The following is an 18,097-nucleotide window of genomic DNA, read 5'->3' as shown; positions in this document are numbered from 1 at the left end:
CTATAATCTTTGTTCCGGTAAAATTGGGAATTTAATAACAAGCAAATGTTACCTTATTTTTAAATATTACTAAATTTTTACTTTTTACTATAATTTTTACAAATAAACGCCCTGGATGATGATCATTATGAAATTTATAAGATTTTTCATAAAAAAAAAATATTTTAATCATACAATATATTCATCTATTGACTGTAATTGTTAAAACTTACTTTAAAGAGTACAAAAAAAATACGAAAACGATCTACAAAGATCGTTTATTAAATTTCTTTAAGCATCCTGTTTAATTTTTTTTTTAAGTGGAAAAGTTTTTGTCTTCGTAAGATCCTTCCGGATGTTTTAACGTTGATAAAAAAAATAATATCTAAATCATATCAATTACGAAGTTCTAGTGTTAGAAAATATTTGACTATTTATTTTTATTTATCAAAACCATTTTATGTACACAGAACTATGGCAGTGGAAACCAGGGCGCCATCACCGGAGTGCCGCCGCCGAGTGAAAAGAAATAAGTTTCGTCGCAAAACGAGACCACTGTGTATATAAACACTCGACAGTCAGACAACGTGTCGATGTTACACAAATTCGTCAACACTTTTCACTAGCAAACATCCCCAATTACATTGTAATGATGTTGTTATAATTTTTATTAGTAAATTTAAACGATTCACACATCGATACACTCAACAATACAAAACAAAGTATAATCTATTGATTATGCGACAATATTACATTTATTGTAATGCAATTTAATGATTTCCTCTACGAATTGTATTTATAGTACCCGGCGATAAATATTGCACATCGACCTTTGGAAAGAGACGACAATGGGCTAATTTCGGCTTCGTAGAGCACTTTCTCTTTCCCACACTACTTTGTCTCTTTAAAAGGTCGATGTGCAATATTTATCGCCGAGAACTGTAGTTGATTAAAGAGTTCCGAGTCAAATCTTAAATCGATTTATGTGTCACGTATGAAATAATGAATAAGCTAAGTATTTGGGTAAGGTTTAGCATAGGACTCTGTTTCATTTTTAGCTAAGAGCGTTACACTAGCATTATTTTCGTTTGGTCGTGCGACAATTGTTTGACAATTTTTTTTCCTTTTAAATGTATATGTAGGAGTAACTGAAGCGAGCTGGTAAAGATATAGTAAGTATATAAACCGCGAGCGCATTTTAGTTTTGGTGCGATAAGGTTTATTTTGCGACGTGTGTTTGTATGTGAGATCGCACACTTTGATGTTATTTCGACGCAATTAATTTGATTAAATAATAATATATTAAGCTGGAAATCTGTTTTATTTTGTTAAACCTTTGTGATATATACACTTATTACTCTGTAACGTTTTCCTAAGCTCGGTTAATGTAACCGAAATCGCTGTACCGCGCCTTGGGTATACGTGTAAAAAATAGCATAGCGACAATATTGTCAAGGTGACAAAAGAAGTGTAATACATTTCAGTGCATCCGAAAATCGCCTATTTCGTGACTACATGATGGAAGATTTTGACAAAGCATGCAAGCCTCTTGCCTTCGCCGACTTTTTGCAGTGAATGCTAAACGCGCTACAGCATCGCTATTAACGCGCTACAGCGTCGCTAGTAACGCGCTGCAGCATCGCTACTAACGCTGAATATATAATATTTCTGAAGCATTGACCTCCATTGCAAATAACATCGATCAACTAGGAGATTCTAGAGACCCAACCTCCAGCCTAGCAAAACGGATGGAAAAATTTGAGACTGCTCTTCTAACGGAATTATGGAATGATATTCAGGGAGTTATGAAGAAAACAAAGTTTACAGGATATCACTATACTTATGGACCTTGTAACAAAACTACAAATTTTTGATCAGTTATACCAATAACGCACGCAATAATATTGATCAGTACGAAACGGCTGCTAAAGGAATAATCCAAATGTTGGCTACAAAAATAAATTTGGAAGAAAAAAGGATTCACAGCACACGCTTTTTTTTGAAGGACCATCCATCAATCACTGCACAATTCAGAGATAAGGAAAACTTTCATGTAGATACTTTCCCAAATAAAAAATGCATAATTAAGAAAACTTTTGGCAGCATGCCCCGAAATCGATTTATTTTTTTTCATCAGTTTGCAAAATTGAATCCGATCAATTTACTAATAAATGCAGTTTTGAAGAATTTTACCATGAAAACATTAGCAGACTTGAGTTCAAAATAGAATGCTTTCATTTGGGCCAACATTAAAAAAAAAAACAGCAAAGAATCATTAAACCTCAGCCTTATATAACCTTATAAAGTTACACAGATTAGAAGAAACTCAAATGTTGAAGTAGGAATATTCCATTGCCTGATGGTTACCTATTGTAGTGGTGTTCATTTTCGCAGTTTAAGAGAATAAAAAAGAATTGCGAACTACAATGTTTCAAGAGCATCTAAGTAATTTGTGAATTATGTGCATTGAAAATAATAATTCTTCAAAAAATTGACTTTGAGGATATATGAGATTTTACCGAACTGAAATCCCGAAAGCAACCATTGTAACCAAAAAAAAACCAGTTACATACTAATATCATTATACTAAACTACAATATTTGATTATCCCTATAAACATCATAGTGATGTTTCTCGTATAATTCTCTTTCTTGACATTTCTAAAGGGCCCCAGCATAGTTTAAGGCGGTCTTGTCTAAAACCATTGGTTTTTCTGTTAGGTGTAGCATACTTTGACAGTAATTGAGCTGTAAATTTCACCACCTCACTTTATAACAGGTAAAAAAAAACAAAGTTGGAAAATTTTACATATTTTATTTGTTCCAAAAAAACCATTGCCATTATATATTCTCGTTTTGACAATTTGGAAAAAACTTTTAATATTCAATGAGCGAATAATTTCATTTGTCTGAATGAGACAGTATTCGACTCACCGAATATAACGTACATTACATTTATTTAACAATGAGAATACCTTATAATTATAGTCAATTTCGTTACCTTTACTAATTATATTGTAATACAAAATAGAGATTTTTACACTCCACACGGAACCTGCAACACAAACGAACCAGTTTCGTCCACATTGGGGCTTACATTACTCACGTTTAAGCCGTACCCCGGAGACAATAAACCATTCATTTTAATTCATGCAAAGAATGTTCCAGATAGCATTGAAGGTTGATTCTTTGTAATTTACAATCAATCCACATCTCCGTCAGAAAATACAAGTAATAACAAACAACGCTATTTTTGTTAATATTTTTAATCTGGATTAATCAAATGAACGTGGTATTTTATTTATAAATAATTTGCTGTTAAAAAAATTTTGGTCTGAAAAATATATTAGAATTTACGACGTAAAAATTTATGTGCATACGTGTAAAAATTTCGACGACCGAAAAGCGAATAAAAGAAGCAGTATTTTACCAGAGTTAGGAAATTCGAAAGTATATCTACCTGAAAGTTAAGGCAACAGCTAATAAAAAAATCACTTGTATCGAAAACAAAAGACTAATAAATATAGACTCTGAAAATAGTTAGGCGAATGGATATATTAGTATCTCATTGAATTTAATTGTATTTTAATTAAGAGCTTTAATGAAATAAACACTCATTTTTCTGATTTTTCGATTTGATTATCTATTATCACATTTAGTTGCAAAAAAAAAATAATGTCCAATAAAAGTCCGGTGACATCTTCAATGTAATTTACACATCGCTAGAAACACTCCAAAATAAAGCGACAAACACTGTATACCTCTCGTACTATCACTAAAACCGATTACATATGTATTTATCAAGTAATAAACATTTTTGTACTCTAAGTTACATGACAAGTCAGATTTAAAACTTATTTGAATCCTATTCTGTATTCACCGGAGAAAAGTACAAGAAAATGAACAACTCATTATATTGGTTAGTAATGAGGTAAGAATGTGTTTACATCGGGCCAAATTTCAGTGTACACCGTTTGCACTTTGCAGACGTGTTCTTTTCGCCGCGATTTTAAACCTTATTGAGGAGACCGTAAATTCCAAAATTAATGCCTAAAAAATTAGTAAAAACTGTTACTAATTTTTAAAAATCCAGAAATTAATAATTCTTTTTAATTACACTGTTGAAAGGACGCTACATCACTACGCAAAATACGCAAATATGGTAAAGATTACTTTGAAGTATGACCAGCGTTCCCAACAATTTTATTTTAGAAATCAACATCTAAAACTTTAGTTTATATAGATACTAAATGTATTAAAAGGCAATCTATGGTTTTTCGTGATCATAGGCAATAATTTAAAGTACCTTATGCAAAATATTTAGTTGCTAATTAAATCTATAAGGGATTATATACAATGAATAGCAACATATACAGTGTCTAGAAAAAAGGGGCGTATAAAAAGCTATAAGTCCTATCCTTGATAAAATTTAAGTCCATTTAAGTAGCATGGTTTGGTCTATGTTGATTTTGTATATAACACCACAAACGATACCTAAAAATATGAAATAGTTTTTTTCTATTAATGAAGTGGCACATGTTCTCTATAAAGTAATATATATATACATGTTGGCTTCACGGAAGAAAGAATCTTATTACACATACAGTGCTACACTTAGTTATTATAATCTGAAGCAGGATTTGCTAATAATGAAAAGTTTTTTGTATCAAAAGGAATTCACGATTGAGACCAAGTTTATAAAACAAAAGCATGAAAAAAAAATTGCAGTTAGTGTGAAGGACTTTTGCTATAATAAAGCCTGAAAATGAATTGCTTTACTATTGTATTATTGTTAGTAAAAACATCTTTAGTAACCAAAATAAAACCAATTTAGTTTGTTGTGGTTGCTTATCAGAACGGAGTTTGTTGAAACCCTCGTAGCTGTAAATGGAGAGTGTCAAATTGGGCTCTTCTAGCAATCTTATAACACACACAAGTAGTCATTTTATATGATCCTATACGGATAACAATATGGGTAAATTATTTAATGAAATATTGATACTGAACATATTTTTAGACCCTCGGTTACCAAAATGGTCCCAGTGGACACCTGGGGATCCATGTGAGACTACACAGAAACCTACGGTAGCGTGATAAAAATAACGTATTCACATTTTTTAAGCGTAGTCATCCGTAAAAATTTATCGGTATAATACTCGATAGTAAATAACTAAAATGGTAGCTTGACTTTACCTATCGGTGTAGGCAGATATTTTGAGAATCTTGGCGATTGTTACTTTAAAACTTGTTCTACATATTACATTTTCTGTCTTGTTTTAGGATAACGGTAGAAATGTAGGGAGTCCACAAGAACCAGTTAAATATTGATCCATGAGAATATGTCTGGAAACCAATGTTTTAAATAAAAAATGGCATAAGGGAACGCAATCTGATTATAGTTTCTTTTATATTGGACTGTTTAAGCATTTTTTGACGTGCATAGTGATCGCTACCAGTGTTAAATAATTTCGGTTAATGAATAAATATTCTAGTAAAGAATTTATGTATATTTAACAAATTTTAGGTTATACTAAAGAGTTTAAAATTTTCAGTTATTTATAAAATTTTCCTTACACTCATTAACGTTGAGCTGTGGAAAATTATTAAATGAATTATTTTTAAAAAATTGAGGTCAGTGTATTTTGAATTAATGTCAAAAAAATTAATGTTCATTTTCATCACAATAATCATAGCCTTATTATTTCTTTGACATAGAAGACCTTAAATTAAATTATAAAAATATATTATTAAAAATGATGCAGCGTTCATTTCTTCCGTGGGCCAGTGTACTAAAATTAATCGTAAAATCTAATACATATACGTTAACGACGTTTTTCAATTCTTTGTCAAACCGAAATTATGAGACCTTATATATAGTTTTTCTTTGAATATACAATAAAAAAAAATTTAACTTAGAGACACGTGTCAAGTATCATCCATAAATAGTTCCTATTTGAAAAACGTCTAAAACATCTGTCGGCGCATTATCAAAGTAAACGTTGGAACTCTACCATCTAATGTAACTAACACGACGCTAATTCCTTTATGTTGAATCTACTTTACATATATTCTTTGAAATCTTCCTAATTTTTATATAAAGTGTATATAAATTTGGTAAGAATAAATGATAAAGATTAAGCATGATTATTAAGAAAGTTACAATAATAATGAGAAGTATGAAAACCAACTTTTTTTAAGTAGTGTAAGATAACTTTGGCCGTAAATAGATATTATTAACGAATAACTTAAAGATAAGTTATGAATAATTAATCAAAAGATAATATGTGAATATTTAATTAAAAGATACATTATGAATAATATATAAAATTGTTAATGTCAAATTTCATTTATTTGTTTTGTGATGGGTGATCAGGTATAAATTCCCGATGATTAAAACCGCTACACGCCAATGACAATAATTAAGACAATATAAAAAAAAAATTGTGCTGTAAAAACGATAAATGAAAAATAAAACAATATAAAGAAAAATGTAAGAATGTGTAAAAAAATTCGGTGGGATGATTTATTTTACAAATAGTCTTACAATTCAATCTGAAAATATAGACAGTATTTAGAAAAAGATTAAGTGTGTAAATATGTTGATAATAATTTTAAAAGTGAGCTTTCGTAAATTATTTGTTTAGTCTCAAATAAAATATTGGATTTTTTTTCGAGAATATAAAATAATTAAAGATGATAATGTACAATGATTGCGCGGAAACCATTCGAGCTAAAAATGTAATAAAACCTCATCGGACGGACGTCTAAACCTACGTATATTTATTTATATTTCACTTCTGCCGGTGCACAGATAACGTAGTGCCGAGCAGGTCACCTTGGTTATTCGCAAAAATAATCACAAATGAAACATCTCGAAGTACGTTACAGTGTTGCCATTTATATTTCTTTTGCATTTTTAAATTAAATTGGATTGGATAGCGGTCGAGTTTCGGAGAATATAATACAAACTTTTTCGATGTGGCATATATCACAGAGTTGTTATTATAAATATATGTTTGTTTATACCACTGGCAGAACCAAAATTCTTGGTATACAATATTTTAGATCCATTTACATTTATTAAAAACGTGAACAAATATACATTTTTTTTTAATTTGAAGTTTAGGTATTGCAGTATTGTAGGACATTTTTAATCAATGATTTGTTGATTGATGGCAATGCCAGGTTATTTAATTTATAAATATTTGCAATAAAAAGTGTAACATTTGTCTTGTAAACCAAAAGCTGAGGATTTTTATAGCACATAATGAATATACCAAAAAGCTGTTAAACATGTCAATCGGTAGCGGCCATGTTTTGCAGGGCAAAAGGGACACTAAACATTTCATTGCATCCCTTTCACACCAAGGCACTCGTTAGTAGGTAGATTCATTTATAACAATCTTCAACAACTGCGTTTCCGAACGGATACTTACAAATAGGATAATTACAGATTATAACTAGATAACCTCTTCGCTAGCGATTGAATCCAATCACACACGCAGTCATTAAAAGTAAAACATCCAATAATTTCAACAGTACATCGAAACTACATGAATTTATAAACAGGTACACGAAAATTGAAAATATTTATAATGTTCTACATTTTGAGTCGCCGGCGGAGAGGTTATAGATATTATGTGTACAACCTAGGTATTCGACAATGCGCCAGAAGAATTGTCATCTAAGAGGCTCCGTACGGAGCGCTAGGGCCGACGGCTGGCACGGCGGCGGCACGCGTCTGTGTCACAAAATATCATTATTATTATCAATGTTACCAGTTCTAACGGAGCAACGAAGAGAGCTATTGTCTGAACTTCTCTGCGAAGTCGAAGCAGAAATGAGGAGATCTGCAAAAGAACCCCAGTCACCTACATAACTCAAAGAATTACTGGCCGTTGGGGCCGAAAGGTGTTCGACCACATATCAGTAGACTCAGCGTGGGAGGAATGAGAGGTGATGCGTGTAATGTGGGTAAATGCTGCGAGAATGATAGTAAACGTGAAGGATGGAAGAGAAAATAAAAAGATAAATTGTGAAGGATGAGAGAAAGGGCGAAAATAGGAAGATGTATCCCTTTTCAAAAAAACAAGATCGAGGAAAGAGTAATAAATAAAAATAATATTTCAGGGAAGGCAGGCATATTATGATGATTTATAATTAATTAATCTTTCCGGAATATATTTAAAGAAATTAAAATATTTACGATTGTTTCTCACTACGCGTATGACAATGTCACAAAGACATTACCGATTTTATCAGAATATATATAATGTGAAATTTCTGACGATTAATGATTGTAATCATAACATTAAGCAGTTTTGATTTTAAATGCAAGAAGCAAAGATAAATTTTTTCGACTTAACCTCTCGTTGCAGATTCGTACAGGCAGTCGACTTTTGTTGCAGCGAGTAACTTGTGACTCAATTATATGCAGTATGTAGTAACTGAATGATTAATGTGTGGAGGGGGGAGGAGTTGGCCCCAGAGCGAGGGGAGTGTACGTACGGTGCTATTGCGGCGTGTTGGGCGAGGAGGAACGCGAGTGCGCGGCCAGGGACTGCTGCAGCGCCGCGGGCGTCAGCCATTCTCTGCAAACAAAAGACATTTTTACATCGAAAACAGTTACGTTATTACTCCAACAATATATTAAATATTATATGAAGATTATATCTTGTATTTATAAATATAAGATATAAACACTATTCATTTTTCATTTGACGGCTTCAAAGATAAAATACAGATAGCGGAAAAAAAGAGGGAGACAGAATTAACTTGACATGGGTTTCGTTTCGGTTTATTAAAAAGAACATAACATTACTATATTAACACTACGACACTTCAGAGATTCAGTTCGTTGCAAGTTCTTTTTTAGGTCGCCGCATTTAAAACCTTCGTAGTGGTATAAAATCTAATTTTTACACTATTCGTCACTGTAAATAAATGTTACAAAATTTTCAAAAGACATTTAAACTACTATTTTATCTGTAGCAAGGCATATATGACAGAAAGGCAGCCCTCTCCATCCTCTGAATGAAACACCACTGGTTCATTAAGAGTCCTTTATTCACAAATCAGATGGTCACCCTACTTTAACACAAAGTATACTTTAGCTTAGTCCATACTTCGCATCCAAATCGCTCAAGAAATCACTGTCTACATATCTTACCAAATAGTCACTTTGTATCACTTATCGCAGAACTGTCGTCATGGGGAGTACACCTATTTATACTACGGAGAAGGTTCTAGTAAGTTCGTGATAGTACTCGGTTAGAATTTCCGAGAACCGCACACAAAAATCTATAAATAACTTCAAGGTCACTCGTGTTTACTGCAATTCTTGGTCCTAGGGTTCCGTGTTTATTGATTAGAGGGTTCTTTAGCTTTGTAACAATAATATAAGATACGAATATAATACAAGCTGATGCCGCAAACGTTGTTTTGCAAAAAAAAATTAAAGTTTTTAATTAACAAATGTAAGATAAGGGTTGATCGTATTTTTGTATGCTGTATCATAATAAAATAAAAACCAAAAAAATTGTCTAAAAAATTAAAAATAAAATTTAGGGGTGGACCACCTTTATCACTTAGGGGTATGGAAAATAGATAGTAGCCGATTCTCAGACATACTGAATACGCCTGTAAAATTTGGTAAAAATCGGTCAAGCCGTTTCGGAGGAGTTCAAGTTCGAACACCGTGACACGAGAATTTTATATATTAGAAGATAAATAATCTAGGTAAAAATTAGTTTTCCTTATTTTAACTGTAATCCTTCTTAACATGAACCTTGATCGTGGTGCCGCTTTCTATTTGATGTTGTATAGTTAAAGAGAAGTCAGTTGTTAGCTTATGTCAAGGTTTATTGGAAATTATTGTTTTCTGTGAAGTGTTGCTTTAATGGCAACGGGTCATGCAAGAGTTTTTTTTATCTGTTTCTTTTCCGCTCATGCATTTCTTATTAATTCTCTAGAATTATCTATCTTCTTTACACATTCCATGTGGGGCGTATACGACCCCCGCTGCACTTTAAATAACAAACAAAAGATTCTTAAAAATGAAATACATCCTTAGAAAGGGATTAATATCTAGCTACTTTCGCTATGCAGCAGTAGTCGTGCAACCAACTAACCGACCAGTGTTTTTTTTTTTTTGGATAACCCATACTATTTCGTTCGTGTCCTCCGGATGTAGTATACACTGGTTGGTGTTGCATGTCCTGGGGATGCCCCGTGGAGGGGTGAAGCACGTGTGGAGTGGATTAACGGTAGTAGTTGTTTCGCATTGTCTACCGCACGCGCATTTATCAGCGGGCTGGCGGGCGGTGCTTCATTGCACGAATTCTGCTGCATAGCGGAAGTAGCTAGATTTTAGTTCTTTTCTTAGCATAATGAAATTACTACTTTTTTCGCCAATATAGCTTTTCAGTATTGAAAAAGTGCAAAGCATACGTCTTAAAGTTTTTTTTAATTTTTATAGTGTGGGTCGTATACACCCCACGGGGCCCGAATGGAAAGTCTTCAAAAATTGCCTTGGCGCGCATTTAAATGGTATAAATATAAACAGTGAATACGTACTTTGGCAGACATCTCTGTAGAAAGGGCACGCACGAACTCACGTACGCGAGCCGATTCACCCAGGCGGGGATGTCCCGCTCGCACAGCGCCTACGCACACACACACATTCATTTAACAAGGCTTCGATTATACAAAATCTTAACATTAAATTTCGTTAATTGTTCATTCCAACAAAACCATCCAAGCCAAGGCATGTGTTCAAGTCTCCGGACGACATTAAGATAAGGTTGATACAAAATAATTTTCAGCCATTGCAAAACTAATCCGATGGAACCGTAGTATGTAGCGAAACGTGGCTCGCCAGGGAGCCATTCGAACTTCGTTACCGTTTAAATGATGTTATATGCGCCCTCTTCAGATTTTCACCAATATACTGACTCATAACGACGTTCGTTATGGTTCCCATAAGGCTTAGAGACTTGAAATTTGACATATATATATACATTCTAATTTTACAAAACGACCCGCAAGAGGGTTGAGGAAAGTTTATAAAAAATTACATTTTTTTAAACTCGTAAAAGCTTAAAGCTTACTTAAAGCTTCAAAAGTGTAAGCTCTATTTTTGTGTTAATATTGACTAAGAATGGATTTTAATGAAATTACACTCAAGCAGAGCGGGCCACGCGAAACGAACAAGAAACAGTGTGACAATACATAAGGTTTGATTTGCAACGAAAAATAAAATATTTTTAAAGGAAAACTCACCAGACAGAAGGCGGATGTGAAGTGGTTACAGTTGTTGTTCATAAGGTGGTACCTGAAAATTACACACAACTTTGTGTATTATTAAATTTTTAACACGGCAGTAAAGCATAAAATACTAAGCATTTTAATAACAATTTCAAAATATCACACAATTTTTATAGTAATAAAAGTAGAATATTTTGAAGAACCATGAATGACTTTTCATCTTACAGGCGCACACTACAGTATCCGGCGATATATTGCACATCGACCTTTGAAAAGAGACGATCGGCTAATTTTAGCTTCGTAGCTTGTTAAAAATGTAGTCTTGTGAATTTAACTTAAAAATACTTTCCGATTCCACTAATACTTGATCACTGGTCCGTTTATGGAAATATTAAAATTAAACTACTTTTATATGGCACACTTTAAACGTATGTCGCATGTTCGAAAGAATAGGCATATGCCTATTCAGTTTATTTTATAATTCTCGTTAAAAACTTAACAGCAGCGTAAGGTTGGACTTACCTGTCACCGCGAAACTGCTTGCCGAGCTCCGTCACCAATCGCCGCACCTCCTCTTCGCTGAAATCCGTGTAGCCTATGTGCACACTTTGCCTGACATAAGAACAACAAAATTTTAAATATTCTAGTACTTTCGAAACCGCTGAACGCCTTAGGAAAGCGAGATATGGCCGACTCGCTTTTCGTAATAAATTTGGCAAATAAAAACCATCTTGTGAAACATCCAGTACTACATTTCTATTTCAAAAAAGACAGTTATTTCATTGGATTGTTTCTAGAAGCATTTCATCCACAGGGTGTCCACAACTGGATACAAAGCCTCTATTATAAATTTCCAATAGAATCGGTAGTAAATTGTCTGCGTCCACCGTCATCCGACGACGTTAATAATGTCGTTTGTCTACCTTGTGATTGAACTTCCTTAGCTGTACCGTACCTTTAATCTTAACTCCAGAACCTCAAAGTCCCAGCAGGTATTTGTTCTGGCCAATACGTGGCCTGTCTACTGCCAATTCAACTTGATATTCCGCTGGGATTTGTTAGTAACCTTCGTGTAGGGCCTCATTCCTAATTTGATTTCGTAGAGAAATCTTGAGAATACCCCTCTCTATGGCTGAGCTGAGAAGTAAAAGACCACGTTTCTGAACTATAGGCCATCACTGGTACTGTCCACTGCTACTTCAATTGACTAATCCGCTGGCGTAATCGAAACAACCAACGTCTAGGGGTCTCTGTATTTCTAATACGATCTCGTAGAGGCCACGAACTTATTAATTTTAGCCCCTTTAAATATGTTATTCTATAACATTAGAGATCCCCAGAAAGTCGGTGATGGAAATGGACCACGAGCAGGTAGACGCGGTGTGGATAGGCCTTCCAGGTGGACCGATGACATAGTTAGGTCACTGGATGTGAAATGCGCAAGACTGGTCATCATGGAGATCGTTGGGTGTAGCGTTTGCTTTGCAGTGGGTCTGTCAGCTGATTTGATGACAAAATATGACATTCTGTATAACATCTGTGATGAAAGAATTATCACCTGAAACGGAACTGCTCGCCGAGTTCGCGCTCGTCGCGTGGTGCTATTTCGAAAACTCCGGTGAAGGCATACGGGTGACCTCCGTACGCCCACTCCGAGCCGTGCACCTGCACGCCACTGTGAAAGACGCCCACGCCCGCGCTCGCCGTGTACCTGCGGAACACGGTACTCGGAACATAAATACAATACCATAACAGAAACTGTCACGGTAAAGCCCTAAATAATTTTTTAACACTTTATCGTTGCTGATATATTAACAGTTTTTATTAATATAAATAAACATAGATTTAATGCAGGCGATTGCTTTTGTGTAGCTTTAAAGTTTTACAACTATTTCCAATCATCTTGTAAAAAGTGATCACTGTGAAATATGTACATTAATTTATTTTTCTATAGAAATGCTACAACTTCAGGCAGTACAAAGTCTGCAAAGTTAGATAGTCATCAGTATTTATTTTAATATTTATTAATTTTAATGTTAAAGATAAACATTAAGATAAGGACTACATAATGTATCATCAACGAGCTTATTATATAGGTAAGGACGTCAGCTATAAGTACGTTAGTTTTTATTTTAAGATCATAGTGACCACCTGATTCCTGTGGATTATCGCAATTTTGAGGGTACACTTAATTACACGCTATAAGAAACGAACACTGCTTATATAATAAATCTGCCTATGGCAACTTAATCGTCCTTACGTGTTTGATAACAAAGTGGATAAACGCTGCTTTGCAACCTTCTTCCTTCTATATTCTAACCCGATTATTTTACGTCAACATCGGGAATATTTTCCTTAATAATTACAAGTTAATGGTTACAAGTGCTTATTTTTACCATATTGTTACAAAGCACTAGTTACACAACCCTCTAAACAATAAACACGTAACGGAGGATCAAGAAATGCCGTAAACACGCGTGAACTTGAAGTTATTATTAGATTTTTCTGCACGGTTCTCGGAAATTCTAACCGAATACTATCACGAACTTACTGGAACCTTCTCCGTAGTATAAATAGGTGTACTCCCCATGACGGCAGTTCTACGATCAGTGATACAAAGTGACTTTTTAGTAAGAGATATTTGGACAGTGATTTCTTGAGCGATTTGAAAGCGAAGTTTGAACTAAGCTAAATTATACTTTGTGTTAAAGTAGGGTTACTATCTGATTTGTGAATAAAGGACTCCTTGTGAACCAGTGGTGTTTTATTCCGAGTCAGAACCCACAGTACGTAACTACATTAATGCATGTTCTTCTGGCGTGCTTTTCTAAATAAATAAATAAATCTATATGCTGTAGAGAACGTCGACGGTCATAATAATTAAATTATTGTCCGTCATCGATACTGTAAACATTATCGGTTATTAAAATTATATCGGACTCCAATAATACGCGACACTATCACAGGGTCAATAACTCGTATGAATTACTTAGTCGTTATTGTCTAAGTTTATTGACTACGCAGACTAACTTTGAAATAATCATCATCATGTCAGCCGATAAACGCCCATAGGGTATAGGCTTCTACCCAAGATCGCCGTGACGAGTGGCCTTGCGCTGCCGGCATTAAGTGACTTCGCGCGACCTTTGTGTAGTCTTTAATGGAATCAGGCGTTACCTTGCGGAAGTGCATCCTGCAGAACCTAATCCTAATCCGGCAAAACAGTAAAGGCTACAGGCTCCTTAGATAACCCTTGGGCTTACCTACCTATAAAAGTGAGTTAGGCTACGCACTATCTGGTCCTTTTCTCCTTTAATGCGCCACACTGCAAGTACCATTTGGCAGTATAGTCCAGTCAAGCTCGGAAAAAACTTATTAATTAAGAAAAGGACCAATATTTAGCCACTTCCGCACATGCACTTTTGTGTAGTCTGTTCGTCTAGTGGGAACTTACCCAAGCCGAGTCTACCGGCTCCAGTTTGCCACTCTAGAACCTTTCAACACCAATAGTCGTTGGTTGCACGAGATATTGGACTTGCATTTCTTCTCAAATCTGACTTTGTCGGCAGGGTTTCAGTGCTCAAGAGACGCAAACAGCGTTGGTAATTTTATTGTCTCAGACATTGGTAGTTATTTTTTTCTTTATTAACCGTCTCTATTCCATTTTGTGCTATTTCTCTTCTCGCTGCATGTAGATCTCGTGTTAGACCTTTTTTATTTACCAACATAGTTATAGCTTGTCTTTTATCACTTCTTAACATTTTTTAAAAACTTTTTCGTACATATTACATTTTATAGTATATAAAGTTTTATTTTTAGCATTTAAATAGAAAAATCATATTAAATATTGTTGGGAAGTCGTGTTCGTTTTACCACCATTCATACGACACAAAGGGTTGACATTGTATGTTTATATACAAAAGAAACAATAGAATGTCCATTACCGACATAGAGCTTTGATAGCAATGAATACCTGTTGTTTATTGACATCGAAGTCCATTAAAGAATCAATTCCTTTCATTTTTGACGTAAATAAATATAACATATTCTTAACCTTACCTATGTTAATATTCAATTATTTTATTTACTAATTACTTGGTTACGCGATATGTAAGAAAAGGCTTAACCCTTAGTAGCCTGATTTACAAAAGTGATTTTTTTTTAATATTACTGTTTGCTTGAGGGTCTAGATGAAGGGAAATATAGATTTTTTTTTTAATTTCGTTGGAATCAATATTATACAACAGTAAAATACGTACAGCCAACCAATAAAAAAAACTAATAGTAATGTGAACATTCGGTTTAAAAGATTGGTATCAAAATTGAAACTAGGTTATTAAGGGTTAAACTTTTAAAGCGTTTCTTTATACTTTATATAACTTTAAGAAATCTCACAAAACATAGCGCCTGACTGATATAATATTTCGCTTTGTTACACATGCGATTTTCACAGTTCACTTCATTTTTTTCCCGTTGGAACTGCTGTCACGAAAGCTAGCATACCTAAAGCGTGGTACGACAGTTCCGGAATCGACATCGGCCCGTATATTATAGGAATCGCTAACCCCGAATCGTTCTAGATAGAATGTTGCTGAAGTTTCTTCCGGGACTTCCCCGTGCTGATCTTTTTGAAGTGATAGTAATGGTAGCCAGGCAATAAGCAACCGACCAAGTCGAGAGTCAGCCCACTTGGGTGCGCTTGAGTCGGATTGCTATTATCGACAAGTGGCAATTAAAAGGTGCTCTTTAATCTAGTCAGTCCATGGATATCCATCCGACTTTGCAGTCTTAGAGCTCTGCCTGACAATACGGTGAATATGTAGTATGAAGCAGCCCCATCCGAGGCTTGCCCAAATGCTCATGTTTCTCTACCTTAAAAGTGCTTTTAGGCTAAACCCCTTATATTAACTAGAACCCGCGGAATCCGCAAATGCCACATATGCAGTAGTAGTAGTAAGCCAGATAAAAAATTATTATTTATATTAAGACACCATTCGACATGTTTCATATAACAAAAGTTCATATAATCATTGATAAGAACCTGCTATAAATATACACACACATTTAAGTTGAAGGAGTTTGAACTTTAACATAACATCTCCAAATGTCGGGCACCACTAGAGGGCGGGCTGGGTTCCAAGTCCCCTCGAGAGCGCGAAACACTACTTTTTTCTATCGAGTCGAAATTACTGCTTGAAGTAGCGACGGCGCAACATTGACGTGTATTTTTAATTTGAAATTTAAAGTCATAAAATTCAGCCATGACTACGCTGAACCATTCAATAAAGATTAAATGTCATTATATAAAATAACATTGACACTGTTAAGAAAGATATATTTTCGCGTATGCTTTATAGGTGGAGTTGAAGAGAAAGAGTGAGTGGAGTTGAAAAGTTGAAAGCATCATAAAAAGCTGCTCGGAATTTGAGAGATCGAAGTAAACATGAGAACCGCAAAAGAACCAAGGTCACCTATATAGCTCTAGGAATTATTCGTCTAAGTGTCAATGGGCGGGTAGCTCGTACAGCCGGCAGTGAGGGCCCACGGGTTCTCGACCACGAGCCGATAAACTCGGCGTGGAGAGGCCACCCAAGAGCGGTCATAGTGGTAATCCTTGGAGAAAGCCTATACCTTGCAGTGAGCGTCTATCGCCTGACATGATCATGACGATATGCCTTACACAATCGGTCATTGTGACAATTTCGGCGTAATTTCAATATTGTTTTTAACACATCACAACTATTGTATATTGTTTTTAGTACCGTTATCTTAAGAAAAGCTATTGAAGGCGTAGGTATAACATAATACAGGATTAGCGGTTGTGGGTGTAATAACAGCTTTATAGGAGGGAGGGTATAGCTAATTTGTCAGCATAAAGCTTTAAAGTGTTTAGGCCTATTTCCAATCATCTTTTACAAAGTGATCACTCTGAAATATGCATGTTAATTTATTTTTTTCTATTGGAATTCGACAAGCCAATAATTTCTGGTAGCACAACCCATGCGGTGATAGATGTTAACTATATTTTATTTTTAATAAGTATTAATTCTAACTATGAATACTTTTCTTAATATTTCTGAAACCATTTTTGGATTGAACAAGTTGTACCATAAATTGACAGCAAATAAATTATAAATTCATCCCTTTATAGTTTTTATATATAAAATTAATCATACTGTACACAGGTTTAGTACGCAACTGTCATCGTGTTTTCAACCTTATCATTAACCGATTAAATGTATATAGCAACGTACGTTTTAAATAGACAACACCGCGTACAAGGTCGTTGGAAGATATCGATAAATCAATAATTTCTCTGGTTGACCGGACTTATTTGTAAGGCGTCGCTTGGTTGATAGCGAAATGTACAAATTGATTTTAAATATATATACTTTTTTTTTAAGACAAGTGCCCCACCTACAAAACAATTACACCCGAAGTATTCACGCCTCGTCGTCCTGAGACACGTGCTTGAGGCTCTAGACGCCTTTAAAACATGCATCGTACAAAAGATATCAGAGCCGTTTAAAAATGAACTGGCCTCGTCTGAATTGAGGTCGTTTCGTGCAACAAGGGAGAGGGGAGGGGGTCTAACTTCCGAATATCTTGCTGTAGTTTCTTCCGCCATTTTTTCTCCCAAGACTAACGCTTTCCGACGTAGCAGTGACGTTACACAGATAATAAATCGGTTCTGTCAGGCGCCCTAGCTTCGAAAACTTACACGGGTAATATCAATTGGTATAAATGGGTATATAACCAATTTTGATTTGTAATTATATTTATCTTTTTAAGATGGCAAATTTATTTCTGGCTCAAAACATTAATTTCACCTGTATACGATTATGTTTAATACA

The 18,097-nt window shown here is 34.6% G+C and overlaps 2 protein-coding genes across 4 annotated transcripts in view; one reads left to right on the top strand and one right to left on the bottom strand.

Annotated features, from left to right (window-relative positions):
* Positions 1–1,293, top strand: part of LOC137924982 (heterogeneous nuclear ribonucleoprotein U-like protein 1) — a 30,038-nt gene extending 28,745 nt beyond the window's left edge. For all 3 annotated transcript variants that reach the window (XM_068768411.1, XM_068768410.1, XM_068768409.1), the window contains one exon: positions 450–1,293. In XM_068768411.1, coding sequence (XP_068624512.1) covers positions 450–512 — 63 coding nt within the window. In that variant the 3' untranslated portion in view covers positions 513–1,293. The remainder of the gene's footprint in view (positions 1–449) is intronic.
* A 3,845-nt stretch (positions 1,294–5,138) lies between these two features.
* LOC137924895 (deubiquitinase DESI2) overlaps positions 5,139–18,097 on the bottom strand; it is a 34,380-nt gene continuing 21,421 nt past the window's right edge. Inside the window, exons 3-8 of the mRNA XM_068768282.1 lie at positions 12,802–12,954; positions 11,766–11,855; positions 11,259–11,310; positions 10,554–10,642; positions 8,487–8,569; positions 5,139–7,719 (exon numbers count right to left, since the gene is read on the bottom strand). Coding sequence (XP_068624383.1) covers positions 8,491–8,569; positions 10,554–10,642; positions 11,259–11,310; positions 11,766–11,855; positions 12,802–12,954 — 463 coding nt within the window. The 3' untranslated portion in view covers positions 5,139–7,719; positions 8,487–8,490. The remainder of the gene's footprint in view (positions 7,720–8,486; positions 8,570–10,553; positions 10,643–11,258; positions 11,311–11,765; positions 11,856–12,801; positions 12,955–18,097) is intronic.

This window comes from Battus philenor, unplaced genomic scaffold (genome assembly GCF_028537555.1).
Source record: "Battus philenor isolate CCGP_79_NKW_IND1 unplaced genomic scaffold, ilBatPhil1.0.hap1 SCAF_25, whole genome shotgun sequence".
NCBI lineage: Eukaryota > Metazoa > Arthropoda > Insecta > Lepidoptera > Papilionidae > Battus > Battus philenor.
The sequence above is the reverse complement of the archived record's forward strand: the minus strand, read 5'-3'. Positions and strand labels throughout refer to the sequence as shown.